General features: G+C 37.1%; 1 protein-coding gene across 2 annotated transcripts in view; it reads left to right on the top strand.

The window, feature by feature from the left end:
- The first annotated feature begins 264 nt into the window (after positions 1-264).
- Positions 265-18,851, top strand: part of ITCH (itchy E3 ubiquitin protein ligase) — a 64,402-nt gene continuing 45,815 nt past the window's right edge. Inside the window, exons 1-2 of one of the 2 annotated variants that reach the window (XM_088154428.1) lie at positions 265-396; positions 15,730-15,820. In XM_088154428.1, the coding sequence (XP_088010554.1) occupies positions 15,751-15,820 (70 nt within the window). In that variant the 5' untranslated portion in view covers positions 265-396; positions 15,730-15,750. Of the gene's footprint in view, positions 397-15,729; positions 15,821-18,851 lie in introns of those variants that run through there. The other variant, XM_088154427.1, reaches the window with a different exon arrangement.

Raw genomic sequence — 18,851 nt, forward strand, 5'->3', positions numbered from 1 at the left:
TGCGTGTAGACAAAACTTTAGTGAGGAACACCACTAAAGGAACATATTGTCCAGGCCATGATTCTCCGTTACTTTCTGAGAACAAGCAAACACAAACACGAAAACAGTAAGAAAAAAAAAATCAGACGTTCGTGCGCGAAACAAAGTCACCTCCTTTCGTTAAAGAGGTTTCTACCCGGGGAGCCAATTACAGCACGCCGCCGTTCTCCAGCAGCTTCCTGGGAACTGTAGTCCTGCTCGGCCTCGTCTGTGTAAGCTTCCCTACACACATACACACACATATATAATCTTTCGCTCGGAGCATGCGTCCTGGGTGCCCGGCTTTGGGAGTCGCTCTCTGAGATTGTACTTGGACTGGCTGCCATCTTAGTCGAGGAGCCGTCGCCTTTAGGGCTGGTAAGAAGTCCGTTGTGCTGCTCGGGTGGGCTGGCGAAGGGCTGGGCTGTGAGGGACGGCTGCTTTTCCGGCCTGGGTAAAGGTTCCCCCGGACTCCTCAGGAGAAAGGCTGGGGGAAGCCTGAAGCAGGCCCTGGCTCGAGGGGGGTGGATGCGGAAGACGGAAAGATTGGTAGCAGGTGGTTCTTCCAGGGAAGGCAGGAGGCGTGAGGGGGGTCCCTTCTCTCCTCAGTGGGACCAGGCTCCTTCCTTACCCCCAGGGCCTCCGAGCGGGGCTTTCCCCCGTTTTGCCGGCGTGTCCGTGAACTTGTGCCTCTACTCCCGAGTGGGGTGACGGATCTGCTTTCTCAGCCCTCCCCCTCCTCTGCCACATCCGCGGCATTCGGAATTGGTGCATTTTTCCAACGCCGGAGTGCCTGGGGTTGACCGGAGGAATATCTAAAATAACTTCGAAGTCGATTAGTGGACCGCTTGGCGCACTTTTAGGACCTGAGGGCGCCCATCATCAGGCTGACAAGCGCTGCTATAGGGTTGTTAGTCCATGTTAGTGGCTCTGATTACGTTACTAGGTAATTGGGCTGGTTGCTGGATGCAGGGACAGGGGAGGGGCTGGTAAGGTTCCCAGCCTTTTGAATTCAGTTAGGTGTTGTCTGCAGATACCTTGAGCCGTTTTCTTCTCTTGACCTTGTCATCTATTTCCAGTTGGCTTCTAATAGTTTTTAGTTCAATATTTTCCCCAGGCTTTTTTGAATCTCAGATTAAATTTGTAGTGCACATTAGACCCAAATTTGGCTAGCTAGTGGGTGATGGATTGTATTGTGTGAAACTAGAAAACTGGGTTAACTGGGTGTCCATGGGTTACTGTATGAGTAAACACTGCCTCTGACCTCTGTCAATGTATGTCTTTGTAATTTATGAACACACCAAAACAGAACTACTATTAAGTACAGTACTGGAAATCCACCTCCTGCCCTTTCCACCCCATTGGAAGGCAGCAAATGGTTTGATTATCAGGTTGAACAGTGCAGTGAACTTTGATTCAATTTCTTTTCTATTATTAAAGTATTATGTATTTTAGAAGGTTTAGTGCCATACTCAATTGTAATTCCCTTGGCATGGGTCTCTTATGTTTAATTTGCCTTGACACTTTAACTTAAGATGTTAATCATTCCAAATATACCTGCTGTCTAAAGGATGAATCTTCTTGTTGCAAGGCTAAAATGCTTCTCTGAGCTCTTAAGAGGAGAGTTATGAGTTAAATATGAAATTCAGTGATTAGCAATGAAGTCATTATTTGGAAAATAAACCTTCTTTGCAATTGTTGTGTTTTGAGGGTGATATTACAACTGAAAATGGGGGATTTATTTAGTTTAGGTTCAGGTAGTCTAAAACATTGAACTGCACAAAAAGAGTTTTGTAAATGACTTAAAATGTTAATAGGATGGATTTAGAAAGCTTTATATTATCAATATTGTCACTGAAACAAACTTCTTTTGTATGTGAGGTAATGTACATTTTTCCACATTTTGTAATATGAGGAATACCAGAAAAAATTATAAAGCTATTTTAACTATAAGTCCATTGATTCGAGGACTTTGTTGAGATGTTTATCTACACAGCTGAATATCTGCTGTTATTTTCTCCAAAGCACTAAAATCATATAATTAAACCACTTTTGCAAGTAATGGACTTCAAAGGTTGCAATATTGTGCATCTTTTCTCGGAAGGGATTAAGATCTGAATATATCTCCATAGGAATGGGGTAATGAAAGCCTTCTAATTCAGTAAAATTTGTTGAATTTGTTGTATTATTTTTTTCCTCAGTGAAGGTCTAACCGTGATTGAGGAGTTGTTTGCTATGTGGATACCATGGGCTGAATGTTGGACTGAATCTGTTGAAGATTAGGATCATTTGTCTTGTAACCACTTGAAAAAAACATGCTAAGTGTTTGAAGAATAAGTAACAGTATTTGGACCCACTAATTTAAAAATATTTAAAAATATTGGAATTGTTAAATCTCAAGCAACTGGGCAGGGTTAAGACTGTTAACAATTGTGTCACTAACATTGTGGTTTCCATAAAGGATGGATATCATGTGATCCCAAATCTGCAGCTCCGATTATCCCTTGTAATTGTTATGCTATCTGGAATAGATGGGAGTTGAACAACATTCCAAGGGGCAGAAGTTGATTATAACATTAGTCACGTTAAAGCCATTTATGAAAAGGCAATGTCAATTGCAGTTTTCTTTGTATCTGTGTTGACAGTCATTTTGTCAGGTAAGCAGAAATAAGTCATTCTGCCCTATTTTGTAGCAGAGTAAACTTGTGGGAACAGTATCAAAAAAACCTCCAATTCTTGGGCAGTTTAGAAATATAATTAATTATAAATATTTTAGTTTCTAAAGGGACGTTTACATTCTAAAGGGATTTTAAGTTTGTATTTATATATTTGAAAAGGTAAATCATTTGGAACAGAAATGATACAGTGGAAACTGACTGGCAAATCAGTACTTGCAGGTGAGAGATTTCAAAATAAAATGGGGAGAGTTACAGAGTGTTTTGCCCTTTTTTGATTTTTAATTTTATTTTTACAAATTCCCCCTCACCTTGATCATCATAGAATTAGCATTCACTGTCTCCCAATTCTGAGAGAGTTTAGGAGGAATGGGAAAATTATAGATCCTACAGATTCAAGCATTAAATGTTATAAAATGCCTCCTTTTTGCCTCTCATCTCACAAAGATAAGGTGTATAGCAAGTTTGCAGATGTTTGGTAGAAGATCACAAGATTGGATTTCCATCTCCAAAGTTAAATCTCTTCTCTTTCCTGGAAAGGAGTGAAGGTTATGGTGATAAAGATTAAGCAGTGTTCTGCTTGCTAAATAGTTGGACTTTAGTTTATATGTATGGTTCAACAAACTTCTTAAAAGGTAGAGCAGATTATTGCTTAAGTTATTGCTTAATAAATTAAAGCTTTTACTTTGCTACTTTTTCTAGGTATATAAACATCTTTCAGGCTGATTGAGTTTCTTGTATGTATATAGATTGTGACTTCTCAAAATATGTGCACTGTTGTGCTGAATGGTTATTTTTAAGGGTTTCAGATATGATCTAGCAACGTTTTAAATGTGTTTCTTTTGGAAGTCTCACTGATGCAAGCAAACCTAAAGTGATGTTGCTAGGTGTTAATAATTTGAATACACTTATCACATTTGACAAAACCCTGTGATTTTTTAATGTTTTTCTTTAAAATGATTTGCAATTATCACAGTGTTCTATTATAGTGTTCAAGTCTTAGAACTTATTTTCAGGTTTTTATTTCAGTGCTTCTGCTTTTTTTTAGCCCAGTAATAATCAGTTGATGTTCATATCAGATCAGCAGTATAACACCTTAATTGTCCAAACAATCATGATTTTGTGAGTCTGCTGAAAACTTAATGTTTCATTGTCCAGATTTATTTGTCAGTGAACAGGCAAATATTTTAATGGATTGATGCGAACAACTCACTGAAGCCCAAACAAAGATGTTTTATAAAAGAGCTGTAAAAATTGTTAACCAAAACTATACTGGATTGCATAGTAATTATGAACAAAGAACTGAAATTCAAATAAATAAAAATACCTTTTATGTAATGGAGAAAATTTAAAACAACACTTCATAGAGAAAATAGCCAGGTGTCATCGGTAGTGATAAAAAACTAGCTGTAAAGATTGTCTATTCAAGTCTTACACTCACTTTCTATACCAGCTGAATAAATTCATAGTGCTTAGAAACCCTGCCAGGGATTGACCCATTATCTTCTTTGAAAATAACCACAATCACACTTTTTTCTCAATATTTAAAAGAAAATTCAAGTGAACCAGATTGGGCAATATGTTTGGCATAGTTTTTGGCATACTTTTCTTGTTAAGATTGAAATACTCTTTGTATTGTTATTTAGGATGTTCATCCTGTACTTTTCTTTTGGCAAATAATAATTGTATTATGTAGAGTTCCAGTAACTTGAGCAGTGTTATATCAAGACCAGACTAATTGGTATGCTACAAAAAGAACCCTGTAATCCAAAGGTCCACTGTCATTCAGAAGGTCCTTGGAAGCCCTCAAGATAATGAGAATTGTAGTGTTTCTAGCAACTGATATGAGACTTATTAAAACTGGAGGCTTTTAAAAAAATATATTTAATAGTTTCTGATAAGTAAATCTTCCATTAATTTATCTAAACCCATTTTAAAATGATCAAAGTTGTTCATTATTTCACCTTGTGGCAGCAAACTCTGTAAGCCAATTGTGCATCTTACACTAAAGAGTTTTTTTATCTGTCTTAAGACAAGAGGCAATCAGTAATATGGTTAGTGAAACTTCTGTTATTCCAAAAATATATTAGTTTCATAATCTGCTATTTTTACAAGTTGAAGTTGTAAACAGGGACCTTTTATAAGGGATGCTAACAGAATAGATCCTTACTTTGACCTATTTGTACTTGTACAGATATGCTCAGGACCTTCCAGAACAGATTTGGCATACAGAATGGGTTGGGAGAAGGAAAAGGAAGGGTAATTACCTGGCACAAGTAGAAGTCTGGGAGTGTAGTATTGGATGCAGTTTATTATTACAAAAATCTCTTGCAGCCATATAACATTTGCATTAAACTCTTTAAGCATTGAAATTCACTGTACATATGAAGAGGGCTGTAAGTTGATAGAACATATTTGTTGCCATGTATTCAACCTCAAGTTCTACTTCTAGAACTCTCAATTAAAAGAAAGAGAATTGTCTGAAACCTGGTTTGCTGATTACATGGGCTACTGTGTATGTGTAGAGATAGCCTTGACAAAGTAATACAAGAGTTGAAAAAGTAAATGACAACTTAATCCAGGGAAAGTGGGAAAGAAGGGAACATAAGAAAGAGGCTCAAAATAACCATCTTAATTCTGTTTGGTGTAAGAGGGAATGGAGGGAAATTGGTAGGCTTTTAAGAATTTATTATAACCTAAACAAAGTAGTACTCCTGTAATCCTTGTGGTGCTTGTTTCCTGACTTGTCCTGCCTTGAAGGGGTGACATTGGGAGACTCTCTTGTATCTTTTTTAAGTATTAAAATATAAGTACAGTAAAACCTCAGTTTAACCAACCATTTAGTAGAAGAGATGTTATTACATCTGAATGTCCATTACATAAAAGTAATTATTTGGCTTATGTCATTTGCATAGTTACATTGTCACACAAATTATATAAATCAATGCAAATAACATAAAATGTTATGTAATTCTGTGAACAACACAAATGACATAAATTTATGTGAAGTGTCTGGAGTAATTTGGATTCAATGCATTTAATCTGTTATTTTGAAGTAATGTCCACGTGAAAATTTTGTCCCTTGTATTCAAAGTCTGAAGTTGGTATTTCAAATTCTGTGAAGAAACTGATAAAATATCAATGGTATTCTTCAATGCTTTTTGGTGAACGTTGGGATTCACAGATTAGTTTGGGGATTACTACCTAGCTCAGTGTTTTTAAGATGAGTGGATTTCAACTCCCAGAATTCCCTAGCCAGCATGCCTGGCTGAGGAATTCTGGGAGTTGAAGTCCGCTCATCTTGCTAAGGTTGAGAAACACTGTTAGCTACTTCCCTGAGTTTTGTGAACTCTGTGCTTAGTTGAAGCTAGGTAAAATTCATAATACAGTTTACAAAAACTTAAGTCATGCACATTTGCTAAGTAGATAATACAGTTTACAAAAATTTAAGTCATGCACATTTGCTTTTTTATATAATAATTCCTTTTATTTATGAGAGCTCATTAAATATTGAGTATACATTATGGTTAAACATGCTCTGCTGTTATCTACTGTAGTAAACATCCAGATAATATGTAAAATGATTCATCAAACTGTGATTCAAACTTTTTGAGTCACTAATTTTTCCCAATTTGGTATGTTCAAAAGTTTGAGCTATCATTTTAGAAATACCAATCTATATTATCACAATATTTTTATACATAGAATATTGACAATTAGTAATCAGTAGTTACGTATCTGTTTCAAAAGGATGGGGGAAAAAAGAGGATTTCTCTGCCTCTCCCCAGTCCCCCCACCCTCAATCTGAGATACTTGGTCAAGGCAGGAATGGGCAGCCTCACTGAGAAGACAAATGTTCAGGAGAATAGAAAGCCATTTGCAAAACTCCACAAATATTTGTGTTTTGGTGGATCCAAGTCCTCATTCTTTTCTCCTTCCAGAACAGATTGGTTTATTAACCAAGTGATCTGGAGCTATCTCAGCTCTGCCTCTTACCCCTGAGGATGTTTTATTTGGTCATTACTTGACTTGGGCCAAGTGTAGCAAAGGACAGATTTTATCTGAGTCCAGGTTCTATGTTCTTAGGGGTGTTGGTCTGAAACATGAACTTGCTATATCATAGCTGTTGATTAACTAGTTGTTTAATGGTATGAGGCCAGAGTTTCTTCCATATAAAAAATGTAGTACCAGACGAGTTTAGAACTAAAAATTATTTATGTCTGTTTATGGGAGTTCAAATTCTCACAACCTTCAATCTTTAAATAAATTAAATAAATCTCCAAGTATTAAAATATGAATACCCTGCAGCATAATTGCAAATGTGTATGGCATATTTGAAAGACTAGGAATAGAATTACTGAGTAATTGAGCCATGTTATAGTTTGAAGCAGAGGCAGTCAACGTCCTGCAGCTTCTGGTACCACTATACATATTTGGAGGCATATTGTGGATGTCCTCTCAAAATGTCTCCCTGGTAGTCATTTTGTGAATAGGTGGCAGGGTGTCATAAAATGCCTACCAGCGTAGGCATGGTCAGACACAAAATGCCAATTTACCATGAGAGAGATTGAATCAGTTGGATAGGATGAGATATAAAACTTGTGATAAATACTTAAATTGTCAATCCCCCCCAGCTTCCCCAGAATGTTCCCTCTTACATCTAATCCCCACTCAAAAATTGGCATGCATCCAGTCATGACATTAGTTACAACCATCTAGCATTTTTATGTTTTGAGAATAATTATGGAACTCAGAGGCATTCTTGTGAATAAAAATATATGCCAGCTTCCCTTGTAATTATAATTTTTAAAAATGTAATAAAAGCCAAGTGACACACGGTGCATTGAAAGAAGTCCATGGGCCCATTGAGACCACAGGTACCATGTTGTCTATTCCTGCCTCAAAGTACTCAGTCTTGGGAAGGAGACTAGCAAAATTGTATTTCTTTCCCTCTCTTAGTGTGTGTGCATAAAATAAAAGCTCTACCTACCTTAAATGAGGAATTGTGTAATCATTTATTTATTTGCTGTGTTTTGTTTATTTATTTATTAAATTTGGAGACCACCTGACTCCCAAAAGGTTCAGGGCAGCTTGTAATCACACAGAGAAAAACCAAACAATAAAAAGACATATATACCTGGAAGAGTAAAACAACCAAACATACCCAAATCAACAAAAAAACTAACAAGGGCTTGGCATCCACTTTAACCCCAGTCTTGGGAACAGAGCTATGTTTTAACAACTTCCAGAATAGCTGTAGGGTGGGAGCCATATGAATCTCTGTGGCATCATAACCACTACCTAGATTATGATAGATGATGTTTGATGGAAGGGACCTTGAGCATGCCCACTTTGCTTGATCTCCCTGGGTGGGTAGAAGTTATCGTCCTTCATATAACCAGGCATTATGCCATGTAAAGCTTTATAGGTAATAATCAGCACCTTGAATTGCACCTGGAAGCAAACTGATAACCAGTGGAGCTCACAAAGCAGGGATGACACAGGGTGTAATGTGGCCACCCCCTCCTTCAATGAAGCTGACATCATCACATGGACCCAACTACTGGTCACTTACCAGGCAGCTTTAATAACCCAGGAAGGCCCTGGATGTAATAAACAGGTGATTGAACTCACAGATTGAAGGACCTTGTTCACTTCCTTGGGAGTCACAGGCTCAGCTCAGCTCAGTTCAGATAACTTCACAAGACCATGCTCCAGGCACCTCAATTTGACCTGCCCTAGAGATGTTCTTGTGGCCCATCCCTCCCCAGCAAGGAATGGGTCACCCTAAACAAGGCCTCTGAGCAACTGTCAGCAGACATGATAAGGGCAGAGAAATAACAATGTTTCGCCACCCTTATCCCCATAGCGTAATCCCCTAATATTAGCTCTTAAGTCGTGTTTGATTGGACTTACAATACATTTCAGTTTCCTCCAACGGCACTCCAGGCATCTCTTCTGAGTTTCATCTTCCAGAGCTCCTCAGAAACCCAGAGGCACCCCTAGATTGTTGCCCAAAAAGAGGCTGCATAGGAGCAATGTGATCCAAGACCTTCATCACGTGCCTTTTCCAGCTTGCAACCAAGGCTTCAGCTGAACTGCCCACTAGATCCTCAAGGAAAATCCCATGGAAGGCAGACAATAAGTCTTGTGTTCATCGCTATGTATAAGACAGAACTAAGCCTGTATTCTGTGGGCAATGTGGGAGCATTAGAAGCTGCTTGTCTCCTTTTTTCTTTCAGCTTGAAGTTCAGGGAATGGGTGAGTATTCTGTGTAGGAGAATCTGTATGGGAGAGAGTTGGTGGTAAAGGGAGCAGTGGATGATTTGAGAGAACTGCCAGAAATGTTTAGGAGAACAAAGCAGGCAGTACAGTAGAGGAAACTTTGTCAGTGCTTGTCTTTCTGCTTTCCTGGATAGTCTATATGTGACTGGTGTTAGTTGTGTTTGTTGTTTCAACTTAAATCCTGCCTTTCTCAGTATAAGGTGCATAAAGTAGCTTTCAAGTCAGCAATAGAAACTTTGATATGTCAGATGCAACTGAATAAGGTAGGATATGAATTATTATAAATTTAATAGATGGTGGCATCTGGCAAACCTTGGGTTCTTCTACATAATAGCATTAAAGTGCTTTTCTCCAGTGTGTGATCCAGCAGGAAGGTATGGTGACACAGAAATTTGCTGCTCACATTTCCATATTCTGTCTTAGCATGAGAAGCAGAGGGAGGGCCATGGTGGGAAATGTCTTCTTTTGTACCAGTTACTAACCCTTGTGTGATGGACTGGTATAGTGGGAGGGGAGTAAAGAATGTGCTCTCGTCTCCAGAGGAGCGAGGAAGAGATAAGCGGAGGAGACTGGCACCTCCCTAAGAAATTCCATCGGTGTGAACTGGCTGAGCCTGGGAACTGGTTTCATTCTGGGAAAATTCTTGTTAAGGGGTTGTAGCTAATAAACTTTGCTGGATTGATTCTGCATGGTCTCCTGGAGTTCCTTGGGCTAGGCCCGACATCAGTCTTCCCAAAATCTAAATTACCTTCCAGTAGAAGGAGTTACATCATGGGTACAGATCCACAGGGAGCTAATTTGACCCCTCAGGTCTTGGCCGCTGCACTACTACAACACCAGCAGCAAGTGGATGCACAGATTAATAACCTGCAAGCGGCTATGGGACAACTAATACAGCAAATTGGACCGGGAGCCCAGCCACCACCGCCACCAGTGTTGCTGCATTCGCCTGGTAGCATGCCTGAGAAGTACGGAGGTGAGGTGGAACAGATGAGAGCACATTCTGTACTCCCCTCCTACCATTCCAGTCCATCACATCTTGGTACTCAGTCCCACTCTGCAGGATTGAAGAACTGTCAGCAGAAGAGCCATTCTCTCCTGCTTATCTCCCCTTCTTGTCACCTTTCTTCTGCTGTCAGTTCTTCCATCCCAGGATAGCAAAACTGTTAGGAAAGGGGCTGTTCTCCCCCTGTCCCCCCCCCCACTGCTTCTTGCTATTCATGGCAAGAGAAGTAGGATAAAGAAATAGGATAAAGAAGAGTAAGAGGAAAATGGCCTTTTTAGTGCTAGTTGTCCCAGCACCAGAAAGACCTGCTTCACCCCACACTTTAATGCTTGGGTATGGGGACTGGAGAACCAATTCCCCTCATTTCCTTTCCTGTGGGGGGAAGGGCAGTGGGGTGGAACTGGCTCTACCTGATACCTTTGCGGTAAAGTTGCGCCAGATGCCAAATACCTTACCCCCACTACTGTTCCTGCTCTGCCAGGCCTGAATAGATAGCTTTATCCTGAGGTGTGGTAGCTGAAGAGTTACTGCTCTTCCCCCCAGTTCTTTGATCCCATAGTGCATCTTGGTGGGATAGGAGAAGCAATGATTAAGGAGTGTTCCCTCCTCCTCACTCCCTTTTGCTTGCCCTCCCGCCTTGCAGCCTGGGTTCTACTGCTAGGCCTGGCAGAGTTAGTAAGAGAAGTGGGGTTTATCTTTGACTAAAATCCTGTGAAGTATAATTTGGTTTCTTCCTTTACAATTATTAGATTACTTTGTTAAGTAAAATATTTGGCTTAGATTCTCAAAATTGCTGGAGTTATACATTTTGCTCTGAACAAGTACCTAGTGAGAATCGAATCATTGCCAAATTAATATTTGTCATAGTCATTGTGAACCCACAGGATGCAAAATGGTGTCATGTTAAAAGTCCTCCGAAGTATAACTGTTTGTATTTATATTAAACATGAACATTTCTTGTAAAGGTTTATATAAGCTTTATATAACAAAGTTGTCCTTAGAATGTATAACATTTTCTGTCTACTGAGAATCCCTATAGTTAACCAGTTGTTCTCTAATAGCATTTAATTATTTTTATTTTCTGAGATAATCATAATTTATTTTATGGATTAAAATGGATCTATATGTGCTGATTTTGAATTTATATTTCTGTTTTGTATTATTTAACTTTGGATTTTTGTTGTTTTCTTTTACTAATTGTTATAGTTAGCTTTAAGTCTAGGTAAGATACTAGATTATTAATAAATGCAAATATTTATATTTTTAAAGATGGAAGCTTTACTGCAGAAGGAAAGCATGGAGACTTATAATGTACCAATTCCTCTGGAATTGCACTCAATTTCTGCATTAGAAGTGATTGAGTGATTTAGTCATATTTTACTTCTTTTCCTTAGGGGTGGATACTTAAGGCTGTAAACCTTTTATTTCTTTTTCCAGATTAGCAGGATCTAGGCATACTGTTGGAGAATTTCAGAGGCAGAGCATTAAGGAATCTAAATAGGAGTGAAAGCAATCACAGCTGAAAGGAAAACTTGAAAACATTGGAGGAAAATATCTGTCCATTTCTAATGTTTAAAAATGTATCACTAGATTTCTATTTTACCTTTTGTATAGGAGCTCAGGTGACATGCATAGTGCTCTCTCCTCTTCTTTTTCCTCACAAGAACAACCCTGTGAGGTAGGTTGGCCTGAGAGAGAGTAACTGGCTAAAAGTCACCAGTGAGCTTTCATAGTTGAAGGTAGACTAAAGTAGGAGCTTCCCACTCATAGTCTGATAGCTTAACTGCTATATATTGGTTCTTATTTTGAAAGAAGAAACATGATCAAGTATTTCTGATAAGTTCAAAATATAAGAATTCTACACCAACTCCATCGAAGCAGTAAAAATATTGCAAATTCCTATTCCCCCAAATACATATAAACTGTTTAGATTATGACCCAGAAATGATAAACTATAGCTCCTTTTTAATTTGAGTTGCAGTCATTAAACTGTTAATACTCATTAATCTACATAGTTAATACAAGTACTTGGAAACTGTCATTAATGTTACAAACAGTATGACTTTCATTCTTTGTTCTACAAAATTCATTAATAAGATTTGTAAGAGCTCAAAATCTTCTGTACAGTAGTAAAGAATTAAGTCTTCAATGAACAAAAGAACCATTCATTGTTATAATAGTAGTAGCATGTATAAGCTGTTAAAGGAAATTGCTTATTGTGCCATAATCAGTTTTAACTGTTTCTTGGCCTCCAAAAAGAGCCCTTGCAGTGAGAATACCTGTGTTTCTGTGGGACTGTGTTCAAATCCCAGATATCTTTAGTGTTTGGGGCCAATTAGGAATTTACTCTGCATTTTTGTATATATTGAGTGTTAAGTTTTCATGTACACCAACATTATAAGTTATTGTGCTGTTTTTTATTTTAGTTTCAAGTTTTAAATAAGGGACCTTATCTCTCAGTGTTCTTGAGTAGTAAAAACTGAGACTTTCTGTGCCTCAGATATGAAGTAAATTTCTAAAATAAAATTATATAAGTCTAGTTGTGAAATTTGGGAAGTATGCAGTTGTACCTGTAAATGTGGATTTTCTGGTAATGTCCAGCTTATTCAGTAAACAGATTTACATTATCATAAAGATCTAAACTTTTATAAAAAGCAGATTCTGTTATCCATGCAAAACACTATATTGTTTTTAAGTCACACAGAAAGCAAAAGTAGCTGCCTTTTTCTTTAATGAACGCAGGAACTCTGAGTAATGTGTTGGACAAATGGTAATCAAAATAGAATCAAAAACCTCAAATGTCCTTGCAATCATAGGGGGAAGTGGCAATATAGGATAGAAGAGCACAATCCCAAGGCTCTCTGCAGTGTGCTTCCTACAAAAAATAAAAGAACCCTGATTAAATTAAACAGTTTCACTTAACTGGTTAGAATAGGTGACTGTTAATTTTGGTTTCTTGGAAGTTTACTTATTCCTGTCTTTGTAGTGCTGATTGAGCATGTATTGTGGCTTTACAAAAAGGCATTGCTTCATGTGATTGAAATTAGTGTGAAGGGAAATCATAACGTTAGATTTTTTTTTAACAACATGAAGCTTTCAGAAGTAGGCAGATTAGAGGTGTGTATTGCAGGTTATGCAAGTTGGTGGTGATAACTCCAATGCTATGTTGAAATTGAATTGTGTTTAAAGTTAATTGAGGCAAGAAGAAGTAGGATTCCTGAGCAGCATATTAATAATCAGTGTTTGTATAATTGGGAGTTGGGCGGCATATAAATTTAATATATTATTATGGTTGGTCGCATAGTCAGCCAGATGTATCGACTGGATTTGGCATTTTTATCCACCTATCAAGTCCTTCCCAAGGACCTGTGATAGGCAGATGTTGTTGTTTGATGGTGTTAAAGGTATTGTCTCAGGATATAAGCTGTTCCAAGTAAAGCTGCCTTTTGCAATTGAATGATGATGATTTTGTCAATGCCAGTGGTCTTCAAGTGGTGCTCCAGATGTTTTGGAATTGCACCTAAGGCACCTATAATTATTGGTACTATCTTTGGTTTCTTTTGCCATAGTCCTCCTACTTCTATTTGCAGGTCTTTATATTTTGTGATTTTCTCCAGTTCTTTCTCTTCTACTATGCTGTCTCCAGGTATTGCAGTATCCACTATCCAGACGTTTTTGTCTTTCTTATCAACAGTTGTTAAGTCTGAGGTGTTGTGTGGCAGGTGCTTGTCTATTTGAATTCTAAAGTGCCAGAGCACTTTAGCGTCTTAATTTTCTATCATTTTGTCTGTTTTGTAGTCCGACCAGTTCTTGCTTGCAGGCAAATGGTATTTCTTGCAGATATTCCAATGCATCATCATCATCATCATCATCATCATGCTTTAAAATATTCAAAGAATCTTAAACACATTATTTGTCTTTAATTGTTATATCAACACCATAAGGATATTCACTATTATCTCCATTTTGCAGCTGAAGTGCTGAGGGCAGAATAACTAGCCAAATTTTATCTAATATTGGAAAGAATACAAAGAAGAATCCACCTTTAAGGAAAGTAATTCACAGGCTTATGCCTGCAATTTTTTTTTCCTGTGAAAAGAAAAAACCAAAAGCCCCAGCCTGAGTCAGCTTTATTTTCTTGGGGAAGGGTGTATACTTGTTCCATTTATCTTGCCATAGGTCTGTTGCAAGCAAAAAAACAGACCCGTTCTCTGCAGAATTAGTGAATTAAAGAAGGTTTTACTTACTCTTTCACCACCAAAAAGATTTGCTTTGGGGAAGTTGGAATTGAGAATTGGTTGCAGGGAGAATGAAGGATACACAAGGGTTTTGGCTCCTTTCTATCCTCTACAATTGTGTTCACTTTGCATGAATTATTCATGGGTCCTTTTTGTATAAAACAAAGCAAATGTTAATGGGTCACTTTGCTAGAGTATTCAGTCTCCCTAGTAGAAAGTCATAGTAGTAAGAAGAATATCTCCATTGTTTCTTTCTGCATTTCCAGAAAATTGAACGGGTGGATGACATAAAGATGGGAAACATAGCGAAAGAAAACCCACACATTCATGAATTTAAGGATTTGGAAGTGGAACTTTAGGATTACAGTGGCAGACTCCTCTCTCAGCTCCTTTGGGTTCTACTAACTTGTTTTCTACTAGCCAAGCAAGTGTAAAAGGCATAGAGCTTTTCACAAGAAAAAAATGAAGACAATTTTGAGTTTCCTCCACATAGCTGTAAGAGATATGAAGATCAATATTTTGCCTTGCAGTTAACAATGCAAATCAAAAACAACCAATCATAATTAGTCAGTTTCACAGTTTAGGCAAGTACTGCCTAGAGTAGGGGAAATAGTTGATCAAGTACATGTTATTAATACATCACATAACAAGTTCTTTGTTATCAAACATATTTCTCATAGTTAAAGAATTCCTGAAGGAAGAGAACTACAGCTGACATCCCTCAGGCAAATGTTTGAATAATTGATTATTTGGCTGTTGTGAAAGGGTTGCTCATTATTGATTTCTGTGGGATATCTTTCAAATCCTATGTTTATCCACTGTAAGAAATTGATAATATATTTGAAAATGGGAAGAAATGCCACCTACTTTAACTTTGAAGCAACCAAATAATAATTTATACTGAGCTTCACAGTAGTCTTTTATCTAAGCATGGGCATCACATTCCTAACATTATCTTTTAAGAGATGTGGTACCTATCTAAACTTTAGATCTAATATATGACTGTTGTAAAATACAGTATGTTGAATTAGGTGGCATGGAAGCAGTGAAAATAGTCTAGTGATTGCTTTTCTTGAACTTTCCTTCTTGGCTACATAGTACTTTACAGTTCTACTTTATAATTTGCATATCTTTACAGTACTTTGTCCCATGTTAATGCTTATTTATTTCTCTTCCTCCTCTCCTTGCTACTAATTGTTTTGCTAATGAGAATGTGTTTGGGACAGGAGAAAAGGAGCCCATTTTTATTATTTACCCTATCAAATACTCAGAGCCTGTTGAAATCAAAATGGTTGTGTTAATAGTCTTAATTACCATCAATTACTATTACTACTTAATTATTTCTTTGATTTATCAACACATATTCTTTATGGACTATCTGGCTGCAGTACTCCCTTGATCTGACCAGTTTATATATACACCTGGCTATCCTACAGTGTTGTCATGCTTTAATAAGGAATACAGCAGTTGTTTTTAAAACAGTATTTTTATTGAATTCTTTACTTAGGTTCATGTACCTTCCTATGATATGGCTGGGAATGGGTCAAGATCAGAGTGTATCAGTGGACTAACTATGAAATCACAGCTCCAGGTAACTGGTAAGTCTGTCTATCAGTCCTGTGGGTTGATTCAGATACTTTCTCTTTGAGAACATCACTGAATGTATTCTGTTTCTTTATTGTATTTGAAAATTGTATATGTTTTATTATATGAAACAACACTAGGCAGCTAACAAACAAGTTGATCAACTGATTATGTGCCATCAAGTCAGTGTCAACTCTTAGTAACCACATAGATATTTTCCATGAAATAAATATGCAAATAATTAAAATGCAAGATTAAAGCTCTTAACACATCACCAGTGCCATGACATTACCCTCTCAAGAAAAATCCCCCCCTCCAAAAAAAGGCTGGGCCCACCTTCCATACCAACCCAATGCCTGAGGGAACAGCTAGGTCTTAACAGCTTTCAGGGAAGCAAGAAAGGTAGGGCCCTCCGTATCTCAGCTCCATACCTATTCTTCTCCAAGCTATGGAGAAGGCTTGCTTCCTAGATCCCACCAGATGACAACTTTTAAGAGAGGGGATCTGGAGCAAGCCCATCCTATCCAATATAGAGGGGCAAGTAGATGTCCTCAGAGAGAGGAGGTCCCACAAATAACCTGGCCCAGTGTCATACAAGTCTTTAAAAGTGATTACCAGCACCTTGAATTGCACCCAGAAATTGGGAGCCAGTGCAGCTTGTGCAGCAGTGGTGAAAAATGGGCAAACCACGAGGCATCCAAAACTATGCATTCTGGACCAGTTGAATTTTTGGGATGGTCTTCAAGGGCATCCCTTCATGTTGTTCACATTTCCAGTATACATTTGAAATACCTTTATACATTCTAGATAACTTCTCTGGCGTCATGTTCCAACAATACATCATTTTATAAAAATTCACTTTAAGATCATAACATAATGTAAATTTCAACCCTTTTAACCACATATTTTCCCATTGATCAACCTATATATTATAACCAAAATTCTTAGCCCACTTTATCATACATTATTTAACCTGTTCTTCCTCCATTTCAAATTTCAGCAAAAGTTTATACATTTTAGCAATTACACGTTCATTGTCAATGCATAATAGCACTTCAAATTCTGTCTTACTTTGCTCCATACTACAAGTCCTTTTATCCATTTTAAATATTTCTGATAACTATAAATGGGAAAACCATTGACAACAGTGTCCTTCTGCCATTAGTTGCTCTCTTGATTTAATTTTATATTCCCCTTAGTGATTTTCCAGTAATTCCTGATATGTTAACCATTTGTCTTTGCCTGTCTCTTCTGTAAAATGCTTCTTGTGCTAAGATCTATAGAGGTGTTTTTAGGCACAGCCTCAGTTTATATCTATTCCATATTCTCAATATGGCACATTTGATAAAATGATTTTTAAAATCTACATTAATTTTAACTTTATCGTACCATAAATATCCATGCCATCCAAAACTCCAGTGGTGGTCTTCTAGCTCTAAAAGTCTTTTGTTTCTCAGCAACACCCATTCTTTCATCCAAACCAGACAACAAGCTGCAGAATACAGTTTCAAATCTGGTAAACCCAATCCTCCTCTTCCTTTACATCTTGTAACACTATATTTAACTCATGATTTTTTCCCTTACCATATAAATTTAGATATATCTTTTTGCCATTGCTTAAATGGTAAATCAGTTGTCAAAACAGGTATTGTCTGAAACGAAAACATTGTTCTAGGCAAAACATTCATTTTTATCACAGAAATTCTCCCTAACAGTGACACTTTTAATTTCTCCCATCTTAACATGTCCTTCTTAATTTCATTCCATGTCTTAACATAATTATTTTGAAATAACATACAAATTCATATTTGTCATAACAATGCCCAAATATTTTACCTTTTTCTCAGTCTTAAAAGCAGTTTTCTCCATCAGTTCTATTTGATCTTCTACTTTCATATTTTTTGTTAACATCTTTGTCTTCTGGTTATTAATTTTAAAATCTGCTAACATACCAAAGTCCTTTAATTTTCCCATTAATGTTTCTACTCTCTCTAAGGGATCCTCCAAAACTATCCCCAGGTCATCTGCAAATGCCCTTAACTTATAAGGTTCTTTTTTAATCTTAACTCCCACGATTCTCTTATCTTGTCTTATGTCTCTGTTCAGTACCTCAAGAACTAAAATAAACAAGAGTGGAGACAACGGCCATTCTTGTCTTGTCCCTTTTTGAATCTCACAAGGTTTTGTTAGTTCTCCATTTACAATTATTTGCGCTTTCTGTGAAATATAAATCAATCTTACCCATTAAATAAAATTATCTCCAAGATTCATATGTTCCAGAACTCTAAACAAGAAAATCTAGTTCAAATTATCAAATGTTTTCTTTGCATGTAAGATCAGTGCAGCTTGTTTTTCATTGTGTTGCTCCAAATACTCCAGAATATTGAACACATTTCTAATATTGCCTTGTAATTATCCTTTAGGTAAAAACCCGCATTGATCTTCATGAGACCTTTTATCTCTAAATCTCTTCTATAATTACCTAAACAACATAGCTGTAATATTACTGTTAACTAGTTTGATAGTTTTCTATATCCTGGGATTTACAATATATTATTTAAAATAAACAGGAAAGCAATAGGGAAAGGGGAATGATGGAGAGGCAGAAATAAATAGAAAGATTATGCACTGATATTAATCTTTAGGAGCCATTGGCATTTGGTAGTTGTTCAAAAACATGGAAAAATAAGGGTTCCAGAAAGCAAAGGAAGTGTTTACATGACATTCTGTAAACCAAGTCCAGGCATATAAGGGACAGCAAGAGAAAAAAAAAGTAGAGTTGTTTCAGGAAGCAGGAAACCTTCAATTAGATGAGTGTTTTGTGATTGCATTGGGTATAAATATGATAAATAAATAAGTAAATGTTAAATGAAGAGATGTGTTATCTAAAAATGGAATAGAGGGGCAAAACCATGGAGAGGTTTGGATCAAGTGAAAGAAGCTCATACATAGGGCTGGTTTAAGGAATTTGGAGGTGCAGTACAACACTATGGAGTGCTCCTCTATCTTAACATAATAGATGGATTTCTGAGGTGATTAAAAAAA

The sequence above is a fragment of the Python bivittatus genome, unplaced genomic scaffold (genome assembly GCF_059951505.1).
Source record: "Python bivittatus isolate LINGU-HERP-01145 unplaced genomic scaffold, Pbiv_v1 ctg000700_np1212, whole genome shotgun sequence".
NCBI lineage: Eukaryota > Metazoa > Chordata > Lepidosauria > Squamata > Pythonidae > Python > Python bivittatus.